At 31.9% G+C, this 24,369-nt stretch overlaps 1 protein-coding gene across 3 annotated transcripts; it reads left to right on the top strand.

Annotated features, from left to right (window-relative positions):
* Positions 1-1,350: 1,350 nt before the first annotated feature.
* Positions 1,351-24,368, top strand: LOC130654459 (proteasome adapter and scaffold protein ECM29-like). Of its 3 annotated transcripts, XM_057457043.1 has the most exons (56): positions 1,351-1,451; positions 2,625-2,769; positions 4,683-4,813; positions 5,112-5,201; positions 5,658-5,684; positions 6,084-6,202; positions 6,772-6,921; positions 7,274-7,385; positions 7,458-7,555; positions 7,634-7,675; positions 7,886-7,973; positions 8,291-8,407; positions 8,564-8,728; positions 9,279-9,328; positions 9,501-9,564; positions 9,638-9,760; positions 9,907-10,010; positions 10,096-10,216; positions 10,311-10,373; positions 10,563-10,692; positions 10,858-10,923; positions 11,063-11,166; positions 11,915-12,046; positions 12,209-12,359; positions 12,443-12,553; positions 12,681-12,748; positions 12,825-12,926; positions 13,008-13,350; positions 13,428-13,584; positions 13,855-13,972; positions 14,340-14,428; positions 14,562-14,643; positions 14,766-14,845; positions 15,048-15,153; positions 15,331-15,378; positions 15,872-15,993; positions 16,203-16,236; positions 16,323-16,397; positions 16,630-16,683; positions 16,909-16,968; positions 17,466-17,555; positions 17,677-17,743; positions 18,019-18,110; positions 18,409-18,475; positions 18,583-18,708; positions 19,133-19,201; positions 19,331-19,459; positions 19,893-19,975; positions 20,406-20,449; positions 20,687-20,735; positions 21,321-21,467; positions 21,690-21,807; positions 22,587-22,692; positions 22,909-23,015; positions 23,208-23,279; positions 23,733-24,368. In XM_057457043.1, the coding sequence occupies exons 2-56, from the start codon at positions 2,637-2,639 to the stop codon at positions 23,876-23,878; spliced, it is 5,541 nt and encodes a 1,846-aa protein (XP_057313026.1). In that variant the 5' UTR covers positions 1,351-1,451; positions 2,625-2,636; the 3' UTR covers positions 23,879-24,368. The 3 variants fall into 3 exon arrangements, with proteins under 3 accessions (XP_057313026.1, XP_057313025.1, XP_057313027.1); XM_057457042.1 differs by having other exon boundaries at positions 7,274-7,555; XM_057457044.1 differs by lacking the exons at positions 1,351-1,451; positions 2,625-2,769 and adding an exon at positions 2,837-2,910 and having other exon boundaries at positions 7,274-7,555.
* The last annotated feature ends 1 nt before the right edge of the window (position 24,369 follows it).

The raw sequence follows: 24,369 nt of genomic DNA, 5'->3' as shown, positions 1-24,369 counted from the left end.
GATGTATATAAACCATGTAACATGAAGTAGAATGTAAATCATGAGAATTGTTCAATAGTGTATTTCGAGCTAATAATTTGTGAAAGTGCAAATTCAAAAATACTGTTGGGGATAAATTGGTAACATGTTAATACTGAGTCTTGTTGGAAGATTACTACAATGCTATACTTGAATGTTTCTTTGGTCCTCCTAGGTTTCGTGTTACATATTTTGTTTCTATACGGATGCTTCTTTTTTCATGTATCACTGAAGTATGAGCCCACCTGCGTGTTTAGAACAAACTAGAAAGCTTGTAAAGGCCAGGCTAATATTTTAAGGTTTAGTTGCATTTATTTTCCATCAAGGTTATAGTAACTAAATGTTGAACAAGTTTTACGTGCCTTTTTTGTCTTTCTCACTAAACTGACATGGTGTCAACGTCCCAATATGTCCAGAGTCACACGCTTTCTTATATCTATCTCCCAGGAGATCCTAACTATTTTTTTAAAAAAAACATAAAAAATTGGTATTTCTCGTTTCCACTTTGCGGATGATATATTTTTAATCCTCGACAATTTTTAAGAAATTCTCCATTTTAGGTAGAATTGTGTGCACAATGAAAATTAATACAATTAAGCCAAGTGAGTTTACAAACCTGAACTTCTTAGTTGTGTTGCTACCTTGTACCGTTTAAAAATTTTCAAGTTATTTTCGAAATTTGATGCTACATCATTTTTCAAGAAAAAAACTCTTTGTTAATCCCTCATACGACAAATAGTCATTGTTCAGCTTTATATCATGTTAAAGGGACTTAATACTCCGTGGTGTACAACAAATACACTTTCCCGGAATAGCCAATATTTAATCAAAGTGTGCAATTCCACCTTAGTTTGTAAATATCGCATGCAGGGATTGTTTTAAAGGGTTATGGCGATTGCTATGTTTTTGCTTTTTCGTATCTGGATATAAAAGCCATGAATGCATCATTCAGGACAAACAATCTCCGGCCAATAATTTAATTATCACCTTTTGTAATTTCTTTTCATCAACACATGTAATTACACCAGGGCCAATCAACGAGTGTTAATGCATCATTTAACATTCTGAATGTCATTGTGAAAAATCTTTTTTTCTCTGAAGTGAAAGAACTATCTATTCAAAGGACTTTACGCCGGAAGAGATTCTGCGCCCGATTAGGACGGTTATCAAAGGTGAAAAAACCTCCGAGGAAAAGGCTGCTATTTATTTATTTTGCCTAGGCTTTTTATCATTCTCGTCCCCAGAGCTCTTTGAAATAAATTTCAAGGTTTATCTCAAAGAGCTTTGGGTACGAGTATGCGTTTTTATTGCTTATACAAAGTTTGTTTGGGCGGTAGCAGCATACGAAACATAATAAAAACTTTGTAAAAGTGAAAGACAACTAGGATTTTAAACTAATAAATAATATTCGAAAAGGATTGTAGCAGCTGAGGGTAAGACACCATAATTAAAGAGACTTGTGCAGAGGATGTGTTTTTACACAATCTTGAATGTTAAATACTCAAAAATCCAATTTCGTCTTGCCCTAACCCTATATATATATTAGCTTTTAGATAAATCATATTTTTCTTCGGTCAGGTTAATTTCTTATAATTTCGCGCCTTAGTTTTATAGGCATGAATGAACACATACCCTGTAGTGTTCCTTTTGAAGTATTTTTAAAAGTAAACACCGCTAATATTTAAGAAAACACTGTGTAATGTTATTGGTAATATTGTAGACAAAAATGTTAAAAGCGGTCCGACAGTTAAAAGTGTCCGTCAGTTCGTACCTAAAGGACATAAGCTGAATGTAAACCAACCGTTATATATGACGAGCAACTTCTGTTTAGTTTAATAAAAAAAACTATTGACACCGACTGAAAGTAGAGTCCTCCCCTCTAATGAGCCACGTCAGACCTCGAAATTTAAATTTTAATTTATAGTATAATAAAATTAAAACCCTGAAACAAGAACAATAAAATAACGAAAAAAAATGGCTAAATAAATGCAATTGCCTGCGGTGGTAAAATATACTTTAATATCAGATTAAATAAAATTTAGTCTTGTCCAATGTTTTAAACTATTCCAAAACAAAAGAAGAAAAGAAAATTGTTCGTTATAATTGTATCGGTAGATTAACATTACGAGGAAGCAATTTCATATTAATTTTAAACAGAGAATCTTTTTGTTACAATATACATTCTTTTAAAAGTAGCACACGTGCGTACGTGATGTTATGTCTGTGACCAGAAGCGAACAATACGTCTCTAATCGACGAGGCGTAGCAGTCACGTACGCATCGCTAATGAAGTTAACTATTTAAATCAGTTAAATTGTTAATAACGTTAATAACAGAATTTATTTAGGTATGACAAGATATATTATTAAAGGATTTTTTAACACATTATTGTTATAGGTGGCAAAAATCTCTTGGCTCCGTTTCTAATAATACGTGTCTATCGCTATCGTCATGTCCTTGTAATAGGATGTTATTGAACACGTGCACCAAAGATTTTAGGCATGTACCTGACCTCACCCGAACTAAGTTTAATTTTGCATGTCTTGAGTTCCGCGGTCAGAAAGAATCCAATGGCACTTATTAAATTACAATTTATTCCACTTTAGGTTGACCTGTTGATGCTCATTACACACTTATTTAAAATGAAACGAAGTTATTACCACTGCACCAACAAAGCAAAGTTCTTACACTTGCACAAATCTTCAATCACTCATACATGCATAAAACGAATAAAAATGGTTAACGAATTAGGTAAGAATAAAATATCACCTGTGGTAGTTTGGGTAATTGTTTATTTTGATCATTCGTTTACCGGCAAGTTGTTTATTGTGCACTGTCAGCAAACAAAGATGGCGGCAATGGAGCAGGATTCTTCGTCCACGAAAGAATTAGGTTTTTCTTTCTTATTTCTTTTATGAGATGCACAAAGTATGATAGTTAATTTAGGCTATCAGGCACACCAGCGTATCTTAGGACAAAGCGCTTTTGGTGTTTTAGGCATTATCGCTAACTGGAAGCTACCACCGGCACCGGCGGGTTAATATTAACATTTAAAAAACGAAAGCAAACATAACAAGAAACTTTTCAGGAAAATGAGTGGTGTATCAGAGTTAGATAAATTTAGATAGTAAAATTAAAATACCAATTGACTATTGGAACAGATTTTTTTGTGTAGCTAATAAAATTCCAGCTAACTAAGAAGTTTGACCTCAATTTATTTGCAATGAATAGCCAGCCAGCAGCATTCCATAACAACTTAGCAAGGCAAAATTTTTTACTAAAGCAGAATTGTAGTCCATTTCTTAAAATTACATCAAAGGTTTGACTACTAATAAACTTAATAGCTTTTTCTCAGCAGGCAAAACTCTTTTTTTCCATAAACACATGTTTTTTTTCTGACATTTATAATCAACATTTTTAATAAAAAGAGTTTGGTGCGCAGTCAGTTTTACATAACTAGCGTATACCGTTCTAATTACGTTATTATCTAAACAAATAGCTCTACTTTATGGTTTTGACTATAAGCTATCCGTAGAAACAACTTTGCAAAAATTCTGATGAACTGGGTGTGTTTTTTGCACAGGGTTGAACAAAAAAGAAATTGACTAAACATATTTCCGTGATTACATCTTAATTCTGTGATTTGTTTTTTCTGATGTGAGATCTACTGGAATTTTTTCCAAAGTATATTTTATGATTAAAATTGTTGCAATACTTGGCGACTGGTTTCAGATAGAGCTTATAACTGCTTTAAGCATCACCATGTACCTTTTTCTTATGCTCAAAATACACATGTGACATTAGGAAAACTTGGTGAAGCAAATTAGCAACCCTTTGCTAATTTGCTGTGAAGGAGAGCACACATGATAATAATGTTTCTTAAAAATATACTTCAGCCTGTCTAGTTTCATAATAATATAGGTTTGTTGGTATTTAATGAATGATTACAAAGATAACAATAGATTAAAATTTCATACCCCTGCCGCGCAAAATTTTCTCATCTGTGATGTACCCCAGGGATCTTTAGGCTTTTTGTTCTGTAAAGTGCACAAGTTTTATACCAGTGAAAATGATAATATGTACATCAAGGTTCAGGATATCATGTCAAAGCCATCCATTCTTGCCAGTAAAAAGAGATAGTTACAGAGAAAGGTGAAGTCACGGAAATTAAGACGTGGGCAGTATACGCTGTATATCAGAATAAATAAGAGTTGGAAATTCAAAGCAGTTATAACAGCAAGGCAAATTGTGTTGTATTATTTGCAGTTCAAAGCGTAAATATAATTTTAAAATATTTTTAAGCATGGTGTACATAAAGTGTCAAGCAGAAAATATGTTTATTTTAAAACCTTTCAAATACAAGTTCAACAGTAGCCTTATACTACTTTACAATTGCCTTGTGCAACCTGTACACTATTTTCTGGGTTTTTTTGTAAGGCTTAGCAAAGCGGTGTACAATAAAATTATGCCTAGCTGTGGCAGTAAACTAAAGCCAACTATTTTGAAATATTTATGTTAAAATATGTTAAAAAGAAAGTGTCTGAACTCAGGGTATAGATATATCTAGGGCAATTAGGTGATATAAAATATTTGTTTAAAGTACTGATTCTAAACTCCATTTAATTTAATTTTGTTATGGTTCTATTCATCTTTTTTTAATTTAGAATTGGTGGAAAAGGTGTTCCTTAAGATAGCATTTGCAGAGACTGATGATCAGTTGCAGTCCTCATTGAATGGATTCCTTGCCCCAGTCCTTTTAAAATTATCAAGCCGAGATGAACAAGTAAAAAATAAGGTACAGCACACAGTATATATAGCAAAATCCCTTACTGGTATACTTCAGTTTAGGATATCCACAAAAATTCATTGTAATGGTACTTTTCTTCTTTTACCAAATTTTATATGATTTGCAGTAAATGTGTTAGTTAACAAAAGAAATAAAAGGGTCAGGATAGTAATTCACAGAAAGTCAGTATTATAACCGTACTGATTTTAAATAAATATCAATTTTTATATATATATATATAAATATTAATTTTTTTCTCTTTTTTCTTTTGAAAACATATAGCAAATATTTTTTTTATGTCTTGTAGATTTTAGAACTCCTAACTCACATCAACAAAAGGTTAAAAAGTCGGTCAAGAATACAACTGCCCTTAGATTCATTGTTAAATCAGTACAAGGTATGTTAATAATAGTTGTAAAATTGACTTTTATTTCTCCTATTGTTAAGCAGTCCACCTTACTGACTAGACTGGTGTCTTTCTCAAACATTTTGACTAAAGTAATATATGGACCTGATTTTGTCAACATGTTAGGATCTATTAGTTCCCATAAAAAGTTAATCAGTTTTATTTTCTTAACAAATAAAATTGTTCTTACGCATTCTCCATTGTTCCCATAAAATTATTAACTCCAACAAATGCAAACAAACAAAATAAATCTTAGCTAAAATAAAATATGTCATCAATTCAAAATGGGAGGAAAGAAAATGTACTGCTGTAGCTCCATGATTTATTATAACCCAAAAAAGTTTTTTTGACATGACCATATAAGTAACTATACATTTTTGATGTTTTTAGAGATTGATTTCTGCCTTTTCTATGTTGATTATGCCTAGTTTTATTATTTTTTTCCAGGATGAGAAATTGCCATCCTCAATTCGGGTAAGCTTTTTAAAGTAGTTTGTTTTCTTAAAAGTTAGGACCAGTCTAGTTATTTGTTATTTGACCTGTAAACAACAAATTACAACAAAAGAGCGAATAAACATTATTTAACAAAACAAATATTATAGAGAGGATTTTCTATCAGGCCTTGAAATGTAACAGTAACAATATTTTCCTTGTTGTACTAGTAGTTCATAATTGTATATTGTGGCTTGTGGATAAATCTTCTGGGTCTCGCTACTGTAGTCACCATTTTGTGTGATTGACAGACATACACAGATATTATAATATGGAATTTCCATTCATTCAATTGATTCTTTAAGGAATTTTTAAAACATTTTGTATGCATACTAATAAATAAGGCTATGCTTAACTTTGAAAATAGTGATTTAATTTTAGAATTTTACCATAATATACATAAAAATGGGATACCAAAGAGCTGATAAGGATGTACAAATTAAATTACTTCCAAAGATGCTGTCTTGTTTACAAGATCGACCTGCTGCTCATCAAAATATGTATGATATTTTTAAAAAAATTATATTTTTAAATTTTATCATGTTAATCTGTCTACCATCATAAAGTACCTCCATAGTTTTAAATGCATATTTTAATGAAGTTGTTCAACTGAAGGTTCAGACAGACCCTGGAAAACCTGAAAAAAATGTATTTTTTAGAAAAAATTCAGGGAAACTCAGAGAAACCCAGGGAAAATTTTTTTTCCGAATTCAGGGAATTTTTTTTGTCAGCTTCACCACCTTTTTACACCCTAAATCTGTTTAAATCTAAGTGATCTTTAAGATTCTGAAATAGGTTATAATTTTACCTATTGATGTACCCCAACTCTAATATTTTGGTTGTGGAAAGTTATGTACTGTTTTCAACAAATAAATGTAGGTCTTATATCTGACAATTTTGCGTACTTATATTTGCTCAAGGAAAAAAAGGTACCAAAACAAGGTCAGTTTCAGGGAAAAATGCTTTCAAAACGACCAAAAACTAAGGGAAAGGATTTTATTTTTTCAGCTTTTGTCTGAACCCTGCAACTTTATATTATAGATGTTTTTATGTGTTTCTTTATTTTTAGAATATTACAAAGTATACTGTTTCAATTAAATTCATATTGTTATTCGGAATCAATATCAGAAAGAACAGAAACCTTTTCGTTTATCAAAAATGACCAAGTAGCTCGAACCATTTTGGATTTCTTTTCTGACTTCCTTTTATTACCGTATGAGTGAGTAGTCATTTTTGTCTTAATAGAATGTGTTAACTGCAGCAAAAAGAAAAAAAAACACTCTGCATATTGTAGGAAAGTGATCAGCAATATCTAAAGTGTTTTACCAACAACTTACGTCTGCAAACTGAGTAATCTACTTGGACAACTGAAAGTCAAAATGATAAAAAAACAATCTCTGTCAATAACGATAGTTCTGCTGGCAATGAGTTAGCTCAATGTTGGACTGTGCTAAAAAAATACAATTAAATGTTTATGCTCCTTGCTATCTTCTTGCTGTGTTAGAAAATCTTTTCATTCCTATAAAATTTTAGTTAATGCTGTAAAATTGTTACTTTTAATTATTCTTTAGTATGAATTTAAACATGAATGACCCATCAGTTCTACCACCACCATCTTTAAGCAAATCAGCTTTCTCAAGAATAAAGTCTGATCCAGTTATGACAAAAGAACAAATTGAAGATGTAAAATATTTTTCCTTGTATTGCTTATTTTTTATTTTCCACATTTTGCTGGAACAACTCTTTTTTTTTCAGGCTAAACTTGGTATCCTGAAGTTTCTTGGTTCTGAATTACTTTCAGCCAGAGAGGTTATTTTGCATTTTATTGTTGCTAGCAGCGACAACAAATATAGGTAATCATGATTTTTAACATAATGTTTTGCCAAAAAAATGTTTCTTGGTATATACCACACTTAATTACCACATTTTAGCATTTCGGATAAAGCTGAACATATGATCAAGAAATTTTCAAGGTGTGTATAATTTATACAGTTTTATAGAATTTCTCTCAGGACTTATCTGTAGAAGAATATTGACTACAGCAACCAGTGTTTTTTTTGAAAATAATATTTATGTACACCTAGCACAAGCGTTATAAAACTTTTTTTTTAATGTAGTCTCAGTAAAATGCTTAAATTTTTCAATGAATGTTTTTAGTTGGTAAATCTAATGATTTTTTGTAGTGCTGACATTTGGGAGGATGCTGGAACTATGACGAAACTGCTTAAACTTTACCAAGGCACCCCTGTCAAACCAGCTAATATCATTAGCGTAAGTAGATCATGAGACTAAGAAATTTGAAATCTAATCCATAATATCCTAGCATGCATAAAATGCATAAAATAAACTGGTTTATTTTAGAAAAAGTGTTTTTAATTGTTTGTTCATTGAAACTTTGTAAAAGAAACTTTTTGTTAATTTTGTAATGAAAAAGGATTCTTATTATTCAACTTATAAAAGGCAGACATGTTTAAACAAACATTGATTTTGTTGCTAAACCATGGAATGATTTTTATTACATTTGTGGAATTTTAAAATCATAACTGTGTGCATGATGTACTGTGATTTTTTGTGTTGTTTGTTTACAGGATGTACAATCAATAAATGTTCGGTTGCCTTCCAGTAAAAGACTAAAAATGAAAATATTTCCATATCTCCTAAAATCCAAACTCATTGTAAATATAAATGCTCCGTTATGCTTGCAAGTAAGAACAATGTATATTTTTTCAGTACATTATTTCGTAGGTTTAGTCCCAAATAAATTTTCTTTAAAATGTATGCTTGTTTTAATATCTGTTACATATGGTATGCAGTAAATGTATGTCAATTTTTGCAGTAAGCGTATGTTGTTTTTTCTTCAGGTCATATTTGAAGGGTTGTTTGGAGATGACGTCATCGCAAAGATCAAACATTTTGCATTAGAATTTATTCATCATATAAGTCATTATTGCTCAGAGAAAACAATGACATTTATGGCACCATTATTTTATCAAGCTTTGTCAAGAGTAGCTATGGACAAAAAGGAGGTACTGTTTTTTTAATTTTCAAATACAATAGGCGTTAGGAATTTTTATTTAAAATAACTTAATCATTTCCTATTGCTTTTGCCATTTATGAGACTTATCTATGTATAGGATTCAAAGTTACCACTTACGAGAAACAGGCTGCAATCGAAATTGTAAATACTAATTATAAAATCTTGTTTTTATATCTTCCATAATAACCATATTTTTGTTCAAAATTGCTGCCAAATTACTGAATGCCAAAGATGCACAAATTACCACTGAAATACCTTTTGCATATAAAGAAAGAACAATAAGGATATACACCTTAAACTAAATAGACTGTCCCACTTAAATAAAGGATCAGTATATATTATTATAGCTGCTATTTTAGCCAACATAAAATCTAAATAACTTCTTCAATAATTTGGCAGCTTATTTAGAGTTCAACTATTTCTTAGAAGTGGACACTGCTAGCTTTTTTTACAATAACCAGGATTGTGATTTAATTATCTCTGTTCTTTAGTGCGATTAGAATTTTGTGCTGTTATTTTGGTGTTCATTTTTCTCTTAGGATGTCAAACTGCGTTCCTTGGCATTTTCTGGATTTTCAAAATTATCCAGGTGATTGTTGATGTTTGTTTATAGTTGTTATGGTTGCAATTATTTTGTCAGCTTTTCCTTTGTGAGGATGTGTACACATAAGTGCTATTTTCTTTACTGCATCATTTTAAATCTTTCTTTTTTTCTTTTTTTTTAACAATGTTTATAATTTGATATCCTTTTTCTTGAATAGATGTCCAGACATATTTCGAAGAGATATTGCATTGGTTCAAAAGTTGTTTGCTATGCTGGAAGAAGTAAGTGCAGCTAGTATGTTTGTAGCATCGCATAATTTTGTTGTGATGTCATATTTAGTTGTTCTATTTTTAGGAAGGCCCTGAAATTAGATTATCTCTACAAGATACTCTTTCTTCAATATCTGTATCTTATGCTGGAGTCACTGGTATGGATGCTACAATGATGGAATCTCTAATACTCTCTAATGTTGAAAAAGTAAGAAATAATCATGTATTTTCTGTTATCTATTCCATGGTTGACAATTTAACTGAAAAGTTTGTTATCCTATCCGAACCATGTCAAAAAAAAATCTTTATACTTTGCATTTATGCAGTTATATTACACCATTTTAATTTTTATAGGAAGTGCCATCTTTACGATTAGCTGCAGTACAATTTGCTAATGCTGTTTTCCCCTCAACACACGTTTTATCACGTTATGCTTGTTTGCTTTGCATTGGAGATAAGTATGGGGTGTTCTTTTACCATTTTCTTTGTTTTACAAATCACGGTACTGATGTGCAAAATATTATAATGTTTAAATCTTTTTAGCAAGGATGATGTAAAGGAAGAAGCTATGCGTGGATTGTCCAAATCAAAATCAAGAAAAGGCTTGGAACAAAAAACATTTTTCCCAGAGTATACTGAAGTTTGCGATACATTTTATACAAAGGTATAAATCTAGTAATGTTATGATCTATGTTGGAAAGATGTTTGTTTTGATGCAGTCTTGTCCTAATGGTTCTAATTTTTGCTTCCTGTTTTAGATATATGAACGAAAATCAAAATGCAATGAAGGTTTAGTCTTTCCATCTGTTGTGTATGAAAAGGTATAAAAAGGTTTTTATGTGCTGTAGTTCACTCCTATAAATAAGGTGCAACCAGACAAACTAAATTAGTTTAGTTTTGATGCTTTATAATAACATGAAAAAATTATTTTGTTTTGTTTTCGAAATTTTGATTTAGACAATTTATGTATTGTTTCTTGTTTTACTATTGAAATTTTGCACTTTTTTTAGTTACTTAAGTACTTGAACGAATGTTTATATGCAAAAGCCAACATTGTTAAGCAAGATATCATTGATGGCACATTTTTACAAAAGTTGAGACAGTGCACTTCAACTATTCTTAATGATGAGGAGCTGACAGGTAACTATTAAAATTTTTATGAATTTTACAAAAGTTTACTTCTCTTTCTCCTTTATTATGTGACAACCAGAAGTTGATTTCGTGACTCACTTCAAAACAGGTTCTTTAACACAAAATGTTATTCTGAAAGAATTTGATTCCAGCTCAATTTAAAATTTGATTTAGATATAACCAAATGCAGTATAGGAAGACATTTGTCTTTAATAAATGACGCACTAGTACCAACAGGAGGTAGATGATTTTATTTTAATTGAATATAAGGCAGGTTATTATTATCAAAGTTAAAATGTTTCTGTGTTTTGCAAATTATTAATACCAATCAAATGTTTAGTAAACTAAAACTCAGCATTTTATAATTTTTTTTGTTTAGGATACAGCTTGCATGGTGTAGCTATAACCAGTCTACTTGAACTTGTTGCAGCTGTACCAGAAAAGATCTCGCCATTACTTTCTAATAATTTAGATTGGTTACAAGTAAGAAACTTGTTATATCATCACGTCATGTTGCCTCTTGGCTTTTAAGTTTTAAATAATTTTAATTTAGATATTAAAAATAAAACATAAAATTGTCTAAAAATATATATAATAATTTATTGCTACAAAATTTTTTTTGTTGTGCATAAGCCTTTGTGATTCATTGCCTGTAATAGTTGATTAAAACTGAAAATGTCACAAAAGCCTCCTTTATTTTTGGAAGTGATCCCTAAATTAATTATTGGAAATCATTCGCAAACATGATTTCCGCCCACCTTCTGCTTAAATGTAGACCTAGTTTAACACTGCCAGAAAGGAAATTTAATTCTCTCTTATACTGGCCTTCATTTTGATATCTCCAAGTTGAGCAGTCTTGGGTTATGGCTAAGAGATTGCATGTCAGTATTTTGGCCTTGCTTTGACACGGATGTACATCTTTCGGCATCCAGGGGTTAAAATAGCCTATGATGTGTGAAATAAAGCACTGTCTGCTCAGCTGTGCACGTATTTTGTGTAAAATTGTTCGAAAGCAAATGCACATTGGGTACATGCTAGTCACCATGTTCACAATTTTTACGAAGAACTGTACATACATAACCCAATTTATTTTTTTTGTCATGATATATCTTGGTGTGGAAAGTAAAATAAACTGCTTTCTTATTAGACAAAACATGAAATCATTTTATGGGTGTGTTTATCTCATAGACTTCAAAATTAGGTGGTGCTTTTTAATTAATGCATTTTTTAGACATTTCTGTTTTCTCCGAAAGAAGATGTGAGAGAATCCTGCGCCTTGTTAATTAGCATTGTTATGTGCACACTACCAGAGAATAAAATTCATCATCAGTTAGATGTATATTTAACATATTTGGAAAGCAAGGTTGGTACTGTTCATTAATCACCTATTTTAGAATGTCTGTTCTCTGTAATTTTAATTACAAGCTGTGTAGAACATAATTTTGTTAGTACTGTTTTGCCATTGATAATATATTTCTCACAAAATATTTCATAACGCTGTATCATTTTGCATTCATTTTAACAGGTATTTGAACAGGTACATGGCAGTATTTTAGTTATTGGTTATGCACTTTCTAAGTACTTTCTGAATATTAACAATGACAAGATGGACATTGACGATGGAGGCCAACAAAATAATATGACAGCTTACGTGCAAAGATTTTTAACCTTTCTGAGTAGGTAGTTTGTATGTTACGCTAGGATTTTCTCGTTATGATCCCTTGCCCTTATTAACTTTAATATAAGAACCTGTTTTTAGGTTTGAAACTTAAAGATTCAAATATTCTGCTTTCAAGTGCCTGCTGTGTGGCTCTGGGTGAGCTTGGTAAACATTTTGTTTTGCCTATCTCAAATATGGAAGGCGATACAGGTATATGATTTTTTTGTTTAAATTATTATTTTTTTAATTTCGTGTGTTGTTTATACTATTCTAAGTTATCAACAGGAAAACATGTGCAGTTATAACATTAAGCTTTACTCTGTGTTTCTTTGTATAGATAAAGTTAGCAAACAAAAAATCGTAAACGATTTGGGAGCATTGCTGCAAACTGCTCCAGAGAGCAAAGTATGTGTGGTTTCGGTTATGTGAGTGTCCTGTTGCTATTTGTATACTTACTAAGTGGTTTTGATATTTTGTATAGATTAAAGAAAAAGCAGCCATCGCATTAGGAAATATATGTATTGGAGACCCTGAATTTGTGTACAGAGAGGAGATTATTAGCACTTTGATTGAAGCTTCCAAGGTAAATTATAAGCTTTTTTCAAGTTAATATAATGTGCTAACAGTTTATGCATTATAAATATTTTTTTGATTTCTTTTCCAGCTTCGACAACCAGAACTACATTTTACTATTGGTGAAGCATTTTCTTGTATTGGTGCTGGAAACCTATCAAAGATGGCAAAGGATAGATGGTTTTTGTCAAATAAGAGCTGTCAATCCAACACCACAAGAAATCACATGACCCCAGTTCTTCATCGAATAATTAAAGATTGCATATGTAGCTCGATATCATATGTTCGTCAGGCTGGGGTTATTTGGCTCTTATGTATTGTCAAGTTTTCATCAGACCATCCTGCTATTCAAGATGAAATAAAAGAAATACAAACAGCATTTATAAATCTTTTATCAGATAGTGATGACGTGACACAAGATGTTGCATCCAGAGGTAAAAAGTCACTTGTTTTGTTTCCATCTATGACATGTGCAATGTACTAATTCAGTGACAATGTTTTGGTATTGTAGGTGTTGGTTTGGTGTACGACTTAGTAAAAGACGAAAAAAAAGATGCTGTGGTGTCAATATTAGTTGATCGGCTTATGTCTGGTAAACGACCAAAGCAAACCTTTGATAGTGATACACAAGTTTTCGAGCCAGGAGTGCTTGGATCTTCACCGGAGGGGTTGGTATTTTGAAACTGTTTTATAAACATTGTGTACCTGTGAACTGATATCACGGTGAAAGAAATTCGTTTTGTTTACGTGAGAACAGTACTGTTTTACACTTTTTTGTTTTGAGTTTTAACCACAAGTAAGCATAGATCTTTAGTTAATTTAACTTATAGAACTGAAGTATATAATGAATTTCTAAGAAATTACAAGTACTTTTATTACGATCACAAACTCGACTCTTGACTGTACATTGCATTTAAATCTTTATGTTTTTTTCTTAGTGGGAACCTTTCAACATACAAGGAACTGTGTTCCTTGGCTACATCTATGAACAAGCCAGATCTGATGTACAAATTTATGAACCTTGCCAATCATAATGCCATGTGGAACTCACGCAAAGTAAGTCTGTAGTAACAGACATGACTTTTCTTGAAATGGGGTATTTTTAATGCAATCCTGGACATAAGTTTTTGACAAATATCTGTTTTTAGATATTTTTTTAGCTATTTCTTGAAGTGTAAACCAAGTAACTAACCAACCTGATGCTAGCTGCATTTTCTACAATGTCCGCATTATGAAAAAAAAATTTAGAATTTCTGACATGAAATTAGTACCTTTTAAGTCCAAAGTCTGCTGTCAAGGTAGGCAAGTGAACTTTGACAAGTTCAGAGTTTGTGTTACTAAGGAAAGCTATTCTCACCCAATCCCGCACTTCTTTGCTATAATATATTCCCGGGATTGTAGTAATATATTTTTTGCATTTTAGGGAGCAGCTTTTGGTTTTCTAAGTATTGCATCCTTAGCAGGGGACCAATTGAAGCCATATCTATCAGAAATTGTTCCAAAATTATACAGGTATTAAATCTGTTTTCACCTTTCCATGTTTTGTCATTTTAATAGCAACCAGAGCGGTTTTGTTTATTTTCTGTGCTGTTGTTTTTGTTGTTAGCTTTTGACTGGAATTAGTACTACCTATCACTTTTCATAGGTACCAGTATGATCCTAATCCAGGTATTCAAAAATCAATGTCAAATATTTGGTCTGCTTTAGTTCCTGATGGCAAAAAAACAGTGAGTTCCTGTTGTTTGTTTTTTTGTTTGTTTGTTGTTGTTTTTGTTGTTTATTTGTTTTTATGTTTTTGGGACTATAACATATTTTTGGAATATGCTCATAACTTTAATCTTACATTTAGGTCGATAAATATATTAAAAAAATATTAAAAGATATATTGTCCAATATTACAAGTAACACATGGAGGACACGTGAATCTTGGTACGATATTTTAAGATTTTGTTTTTTAAATCACTAGCTTTGTGGGTTCATCAGCGTCAAATTTATAGACTGTGTTTTAAACAATTGTGATATAAAATAACCTCCACAGTTTTCTTTATGGTAAGATTATCGGCATCTTAACAAGAAACTCTAGCTTTGTGAACTTTCAAAATAGCCTCTGTCATCTTTCTATGTATTTTAGTTGTCTTGCCTTAAACGATTTGGTTAAAACCTCCTCGCCTGAGGACATCATTAAAGAGCTGCCTTCTTTATGGACGGTGGTTTTTAAAGTAATGGATGACATTAAGGTTTGCTTGTTTTATAGTTTTTTTAGTCCTTTTCTGGAGAGAAAAAGTCTATAATTACAATACGGAGATTTCTCTGATTCCTTTTTATGTAAAAATCATAGTGTGTGGTGATATAGTGTGTGTGGTTCATTTTTCTACTTATTATTTACTTATTATTTACTTATTTCCTTGTTTTAGGAATCTGTTCGAAAAGCAGCAACTATACTTGCAAAGACATTAAGTAGGGTAAGAGTTCAAATACACAGAGTTAATTGGATATATAGTTACTTAAATCTACCTTAGCATGGTAAAGTTGTACAGATTAACAAGTTGAAGATGTAAATGCAACGAAAGTTCAATGAAAATGCAATAATCAGATTGCTTAACAAACGTTTTTTAAGTAAAATTCGTTCAATTAGTTTGAGATTTACATATTCTGATTTTTTTGTTACTGAATGTTTTCTGCATCGACGATGAACACCTTTAGAAAGAAAGGGCAACTTGAAGGAGTAATAGATTTTCTAACTTTTTACCAGTGATTCTCTAGCAAATATTGAAAAATCGGAGACAGTGTAATAATCACATAAGCAATATTTTGGAACCTTTTTCCTCTCTTGCTGTATTCGCGCAGGTGTTTCTTTGGGTGATGTGAAGAACTATATAGTGGTGATTTTAATAAAGATTGTGGTGTAGTTTTGGTTATTGTCCAGCTATTGCAGTGTATAACCTTTTATTTTAGCTATCCATTCGCTTATGTAATGTGAATCAATCAAAGTTAGGTCAACAAGCTGTTAAGGAAGTCTTGCCCGTCCTGTTAGAGACAGGTCTGTCTAGTCGAGTTGCTGAAGTCAAAGAACTATGGTAATGTTTTATTTTCCTTTTCTTTTGTTTATTTTCTTGAATCCAAGCAATTAAGAAAAAACTTCTGGTGCAAAATTATTTGTCGGACAAACTCTTGAAGGATTTCGTCACTTTCGTCTGACATTTTTTGTCTAATAAGTTATTAAATTGCCAGTGAGATGTTGTATTTTAAAAATCCGCTAATACACTCTTTTTTTTACTTTTGTTAGCTTACAAACGCTTGTACAAGTTACAAAAAATGCTGTAAGTTTTAATGACTTTACTCTGTACCTTGCTGTGTACTCTTGCTGTTTTAATATTTACATTTTTTCCATCATTGTTATTTTTAGGGTGCTTTACTCAAACCTCACCTGGCAAAATTTGTCACTGCTCTTCTCGAATCATTAAGTGGTTTAGAACCACAGGTATGATAATCACTTTTCCTCTCTAATTAACCCTTATGAATGAGCTAAGATGATATTTACCATAAATCTTCTTAAAAAGAAAGGTTGAAAATTGTCATCAAAAGTCCTAAATCTCAGATTTGACTCTATAAAAAGTGTGGCGCTACTGAATTAAAAACTGGTGTGTCATTGTTCCTTCCCTAGTTAATTAAGTGTGTTTATTTGATTGTTTAACTTCTTCTTTTGTGTTTAGTACCTGAACACGCTGAGTTTGCAGTTAAGTCAAAGTCAAGAAGCACAGGACAAAGTAAGTTCACTTTTAAAGGTACTGTGGCTTTCCTGTTTTGAGACAGAGTGTGACTGTAGAACTCAAATTTTGTTAAGTGCATTTGTGGATAATCCAACTAGGAAATTAGAATACGTGTGTAATTTACCTGAGGTTGTATTAATACACAGTTCTCGTGAGATATTACACTTCAGCTAGTTTGCTTCATTGGAATTTCCTTTAATTCTTTGTGTTCTTAACTTTTAGTTGGATGTTATTCGGATTTCAGCTTCGAAATCATCACCAATGATGGAAGCAGTAAATTTTGTAAGTTTTTTTTCAAAGAAATTTATATTGAGAAACAGGATTAACGTGATCCACGTGTTGTCGTTATAGATTATTTTTAAAGATTCAAAGTTGTACTCGTGTAATTTTTCACAATATTGCATATTCTAGGTTAATTTTCTATCTGTTTTTAATGAGAATTTTTGACGGACTGAGAAACCACTAGTAGCCTTATGGTAGAGTGTTTGCTTCCAGCTTGAAAGGTCTTGGGTTTGATCCCGGGTAAAACTTCAATCATAAAATTAATGAGGTTGCCCAGTAATTCGAAACCAGGCCAAATCTTGGAAAGCAATAGTGTTGGGAGAAGTCAGAGAATTCAGTAGTTTTTATGGCAAAAGTCAGGAGGCTGTAGCGATGGATGGTTACTTCTGTATTGTTATATGCAAAGTTAATACATCCAAACATGGTTAATTGTCTTCGTAACATTGCCTTACTCGTCTATGTCGATTTGTTGTCAGCATTTTTGTTGTTTTCTTTAGTGTGTACAATATGTAGATGACGAAGTGTTGGTAGAACTTACTCCAAAGCTGTGCGATCTTCTTAAAACAGGATTGGGACTGGGAACAAAGGTACGCGGCCATTACCTAAATGTATTGTCTTAAGGTTAAAAATGAACTCACCATGTTGGAGCTTGCTAATAGTTAACCGTAAACTAATTTGCATAAAATCAATGTTGTTGTGCATTGTTAGGTCGGATGCTCAACGTTGGTCATTTCGTTAACATTACAATGTAGAGACATGTTGAATCCATATGCAGGTAAGCAGTGTTGCAACTTTTCTGTTCCACGCAAAATGTATTACATTACATATTTTACAATATATTACATACACCAACATCATTTTTCCATGCCTTTCAACCTGTCTTTCTTTGTGATTTTAACTCCGTTACAGCTTTCCTAAATCTTAAAGGTTAAAAATGTTTTTGCAGCTAAGATCTTCAATAAATGAAACTTCTAAGTAAATTTATCTTTATCTTTATTTATATACAGTCTTATGTTAAATCAATGTTAATATACTAATCATTTTTTGCAGGCAAAGTACTTGGAGCATTATTAAATGGATTGAATGATCGCAATAATACTATAAAGAAATCGTACGCAAATGCGATTGGCCATTTAATTAGGGTAGGTGTTACGCAGTATTAGCAACCTTACGAAACAAAAATAGGACAATTTACGACAGAGAAAATGTTATTAATTTCTCAATGCGCATGTGCATCTTCTAAGTCTTGGCTTGTTGTCAGTTTCTTTGTCAGTTTTTTTGCAATTTTGAATTTATTTCACGTTGTTGCTTTCATTTAGTTTTTTATAATCAATTTTTTGGCGCGTTTTTCCTAGGGCTGGCTTTCATGAAAGGTTTTGACAACGTCGTTTCAGATAGTAGATATAAAAAATAATAACATGAATCCTGTTTACCTTTCAGCATGCAAAAGAAGCAAGTATCGAGAAATTATTGAATAAACTAATAAAATGGTATTTTGAAAAAGAAGGTATATTTGCGACAAACTTTAAAACTTACATATTACTTTTAAAGTTGAAATATTTTAAACCACTTAGTTTGAGCATCGAAGCTATGTTGCTTGTTGTTGTTTTTTAGATGAATCTGTCCACTTTTCTTGTGCGTGGTGTATTAACGCAATGGCTAAATATTCTCCAGATACATTTTATAATTATGCTACTTTGGCACTTCCTCTCGTGTTTGTGGCTAAACAAGGTGAATCTGGTAAGCTGACAATACAAAGTTGCTTTTTGAAATTAATTTAACCACGGTGAAAATCAACCAATTTAAATAGTAACCACACGTATAAAACGCCTGTGTTTTTCTCGCTGTAAGGCGAAAACTCTACGCACACAATATATTTTATTATAACAGCGCTGAAGGTCTATGAGAGGAGAATATTAGGTTTATATATCGTTTCGGCCAGCAAAACGCTTGTTAAAGTGTTCTGGTTAAGCGAGACAACAACAAGATTGTATAACTTGATTTGTTTTTCTGGTTTTAACTAGTGTCGTTTGCCTTATGGGGACAGTTACACCCCTCGTTTTTCTGTTATCGTGAAATAAACTATGCTTTAAATTTCGTTTTCGATTGGATTGTATTTTTGTTATTATTTCACAACATTCACATTTCTTTGTTGTTCTTTTAGTTGTGACTGAAAGTGTTGGGACGAGTATCCAAGACTTATGGGAAGAAATCTGGAATAACTACACTTCAGGTAAAACCAGATTGTGTATTTTTAACTGAAAGCTTTACCATTCTCATGTAAACTAGCTATTATTAGTCTGATGGGTTTTAATGTATCGACATGTTTTGTTTGATCAAGGAATCGTTTTTACATGTTAAGGTAACACATCCGCAATCAAGTTATACCTCACAGAGATCTACACACTAGTTGAGCCATTGCTCACTCATCAGTCTTGGAATATACGAGAGAAAGGTGGTAAAGCAGTTGTGCAGGTAGCAGAAGCCCTAGGTAAGTAGCAAAGCGAAATCATGTGTTAGCAGGTGTATATGCACCGTCTTAGCTTAAATCATCCGATATTCAGATAAAAAATACAGGTGTTTTCAGGCTGTCCTTAAAAAAATTCTGCTTCTAGTTCGCATCCCGGGCGGCACCCATCTATGAAACAGATTTTTTAAAGTTACCTTCAAATCGTTTTTTATAATTTTCAAGAACATCAAATTGATACTAATATGATATTTCTTTTTGCAGTTTTAAACGAAAATTTTCTTTAGGCCGTGCTTTTACGCTAAAACATTTTAATATATTATAAAAAAAGCAACGCAACTATAAAAATACGGCAGACTCCTTATTCTCTGAAATGTAGCCATGGTTTGCTTTGATACTGATTCAGTGATTTCGATGCTACCTTTACTTATACACATGCGGTTTGTTCTTTATACAGGCTCTTCACTGCACCAACCTCATCTCAGTGATTTCATAGTAGCATTGTTGAAAGCATTACAAGGACGAACTTGGAAAGGAAAGGTAAATTCTATTTTTACACGATTGTATTATCTACGAAGGTGCTACGTCTTTCTAGGTTTGATACTTAGTTCATTTGGTGTACTTTGCTTCATCTGTCAACGCCAGTTTTTCACGTCGAGCCTTTATTTTTGTTATTTTTAAAAATGTCTAAAATAATTTGACGTATACGGCCGATATGACGGAATCATAAGGACGTGTGTTTTAACTGTGTGTTTGCCAACTCTGTAAAATCTTAAAATTAACTTTTGACACGTATTATTCCACTCAAAAAAACCTAAAAAATATTTAAATGTGAATGTTTTCATTAACAGTCTAGTTATGTATTATTGTGATTTAGTTCTCATATATCTGTATTCTGATAAAAACTTATGTTATGTAAAAAGGAATTGAAAAGCAATCGAATTTTTAAAAAATGTGTTGTACGTTTTAGGAGCATTTACTCAAAGCCTTATCAACGATATGTACGAAGTGTCGGTAAGTTCACGAAACCATTTTGAGTTGTAAGAGTTTGGCGAGCTAAAACTGTTGTCTTTTTTATTCAAATGGGAAAGTATTTCTTTATATCCTGATTTGGATAGCTGAGATGGTTCTTAAATGGATCATATATTAAATATTATAACTGTTTGTGTTAAGTTGTTTGTGAGTGCCGGCATCATTATCTCCCCCATATCTTGTGAAGGGTTCGAAAAACTTCAGTATTTTTTTTTTTAGCTCTTCAATGGTTGAAACACTTGATAGCAACACTCTTGGCATCGATGTTGTACGTAAAATTTGTTTTAAATCTAATGTATATTCCGCATTTTCGCTTTATGTTTCAATGTTTTGTTAGTTGTGGTGTATGCTGGTTTCGTTCAGTAATTGTCGTACTACAGAACAAGTGCTACCACTACAGCATTTTGTTGTGCGACATCTTCGTTGATTTGTTGTGTTTTTATTAAAATGGTAGCGGTGACTGTTGTACAACTTTTGCTTAACAATTTTCATATTATTGAAAACCGGCCAATAGCATCTTTTATGTAAATAATTTGAATTTCAAGGAAAGACAGAAAAATCGTAGAAAATATCAGTGTCTCAAACAGTAAAAAATTGAAGCATTTGATTAAGTAGCATTTTGTCATCTTAGTAGATCTAACGTCTTCACCTTATCGATGTAATGCAAAAAAGGCCTTACGCGAAACAACACCGGAGAAATTACTCTTTATTCTTGATGCGTGAAAAAGAATGCGCCGGAAAAGAAGGTTCCTTATAGGAAAACTAGTACGACAAAAATATTAGTACAACACTCCTGAAATATGTTTAATAAGAAAGCATTGTGACACTAAGAGTCTTAATCACATTTTTTTAGGTTATCGAAGCTCTTTTAAAAGAATGCAAAAAGGAGAGTTTGGTATACAAAGTATATGCGGTGGAGAGCACAGCCTCAGTAGTTCAAGAATGGAAGATAAACAAATTCGAAGAGTTTAAACCAATCATTGCTTCATTTCTAGAATGGGTAAGCGAGTCGAAAATGTATTTTTAATAATAAATATAAAAGTAACTGTTCGTTAACCAACAAAAAAATCGACGGGGCCACGACGGGAATAAGCCCGTCGCAACAAAGGGGATAAAAATATTTCGCATTTGCTATATTTCGTATGCCTTTAGCACAACTTTTCACAAAAGAATGTACACATTAACTAACTTACTAACTTCGTCCGGCATTTTTATTTCACAGAACGATGATGATGACGATGACGAAAAGGATCATTCGTCTAAAACTAAAAAAGAAAATCTGGCATGTACCTCTTTTGAATGTTTGGGTAAAGTTTGGCCCTACGATGGAGAGTCGCAAGGTTATTGTTTTTATTTTTTGCTATGCCCTCTTGGACTAAATTGTTGCGGATCTGAATGATTCAACTGTAGTTCAAGATGCCTATTTTTATCCTTTTAGCTGTTATTTATTTATTTATTTATTTATTTATTTATTTATTTATTTATTTATTTATTTATTTATTTATTTATTTATTTATTTATTTATTTATTTATTTATTTATTTATTTATTTATTTATTTATTTATTTATTTATTTATTTATTTATTTATTTATTTATTTATTTATTTATTCTTATTTACTTGTCGTTTTGTTTCTCTTAAGCCTAATTTCTATTCGTCAAAGTCGATTCAGCGGTCGATTGTTTTTGGAATGCCCAGTTTCACTTCAGCGCAATCGAGTTGAAAATAAAACAAACATCTATTGGCACTCGGGAACAAAAAAAGGTTGATCCCAAGCATTTCAAAGAAAACTACAAACGTTTTTTTAGCTTTACTTAAAGATATTGTCTATTTGTTTCTTGTTAAAAACGATTACGTCTGCGAAAAATCAAGAAACTCTTGATCTGATTGGCCTAAAAGCTCGCGAGCGAAGTTAAAAACGGTTTCAACTTTCTTTGTTGCAATCGCCAACAATTTCCCGCGATCGAAAAAATTTTTATGCAAATGCTCACACAACAAAAGCTCAACCTCAAAAATTCGACTGACGGTGGGAATTTGATCAATTGAAATTAGGCTTTGAGGTTTATCCTCTGATTCTTTTTGTTTATAATTAAATGTTATTGTTTATTTTTGTTTCACAGAGCGCCATTTCCAACATACGACTGAACTTCTACAAACTTATTTAAAAAAGAGTACTTGGAAGACACAATTATCTTTACTGAAAGCTGCCATCTCGTTCGTTGACAGGTAATAGCGGATTAAATTGCCCTCATTTTAAGTGACTGCAGTGTTGTTCCATTGAGTGGAATTAAGAGTTAGAAAAGCTGTTTAAATGACTTTAGTGAGGACATGTGATGGGTGCCACGTATTGTTTGTTACATAAATCACACCTTCCTGTACCTAAATTCGTGATATTTACTTCTAGTACTGGCTTATTTTATCTCGTGTAAAAACTGTTTTTAGAACGGACTGGCAACTTGCTTGTGTTGGTTGGCAAAATATAAAAAACGAAAGAGATGTGGTGGTTGATTTTATATCGTTGTTTATACCACAAGTTTGCGAATGTATAGGTATGTACGTTTTACATAAACAGCGAAACTTGACGATTATACACCTTTATGTTTAAATCAGTCAGGTGTTTTCTTTATGATGCACCGAGAAAGAAACCGAGGAAAAGTTTTTCTCCGATTTTATTCCCTTTTACCGTACGACTGTCGTGAAAATTGAACATTTGACTATTCTTAATTTTGATTTTTTTTTAGAAACTACGACATACTCGTCGGTCAAATTGAACGGTGTGAAATTATTAAAAGAGTTTTATACAAAAGCAAAAGGTGAGAATCCTTTTGTTTTGTGTGTTAGCATGGAGAATGCATGGCTGAAGTAGAATTTAAATATCAACAGAGAGAATATCCAAAATTTTTTGTTAATTTTATTTTGTAATTAACAACAAGCTATACCGACACGCATTCTATTAGCCATAACTCATGACCACTCAACTTTTAGATAGCAAAATGAATGTGTGTCACACATCCGTACCTAAGTTAGTCTAAGATTGTTGATTTTTCTTTTCAGCTACGCCCAACTCAACGTTGGACCAACAGGTGGCCAAAAATTGGGTTTAATAAGAAAATACTGCCTGTGAGATATCATGGATATTTTGATTTTTCGAAAAAGCTTCTGACTCTAAGGGTTAACTTTTACTTATGCAGAGAAACATGTTTTTCTATGCTTTCATGTGTGGTGATAACGATAACGGTATAACTTTATATTTTTGTTTTTGTTAGATTGTCCAGTGCTCCTCGATTACCTTATGACGTATAATGAGCGAAGCCAGCATGTTATAAAAACGCTCTCATCCAGCACCAATTTTGACATTACGAACAATGTCCTAGAACTTTCAAAAATAATAGCAGCTTTACAAACATTATGATTTGAGTTTTAAATGCATCAATAAAAATAAAACACACCAGCGGCTGCCATGTTTTCCTCTTGTCACACGTGATGTTTGCACGGATTCGTACAGCAAATTTGATTGGCTACAAAATTACTTGTACGTTTGTGCGCGCGAATTTAATTTCCATTGACCACTTTATAATAAAATGTTGTATTTTTAATTGTGAATTTGCGAATTTGAATTTATGGTTTTTGTCTGTGTTTGTAGTTATATTGTCTAAAGCCTTGGTAATATAAACCTCGTGATGTTACAGCACGAGTGTCATTGACTTCATAAAGATTTTTAGCGAAATGTTTATGTCCTGTTCTAAGGAATTGGTCCCTGTACAGAGGTGTGGTTCTTGTACTATAAATATATATTTTTCTTTTGTTAAATTATTTTGTAGGATTACATTAAATTATATTCGCTATGAAAATAATGAGTATTATGTTTAAAAAACGGCGAAATATATATTTTTTCAGTTCCAT

This window comes from Hydractinia symbiolongicarpus, chromosome 8, assembly GCF_029227915.1.
Source record: "Hydractinia symbiolongicarpus strain clone_291-10 chromosome 8, HSymV2.1, whole genome shotgun sequence".
Lineage (NCBI taxonomy): Eukaryota > Metazoa > Cnidaria > Hydrozoa > Anthoathecata > Hydractiniidae > Hydractinia > Hydractinia symbiolongicarpus.
The sequence above is the reverse complement of the archived record's forward strand: the minus strand, read 5'-3'. Positions and strand labels throughout refer to the sequence as shown.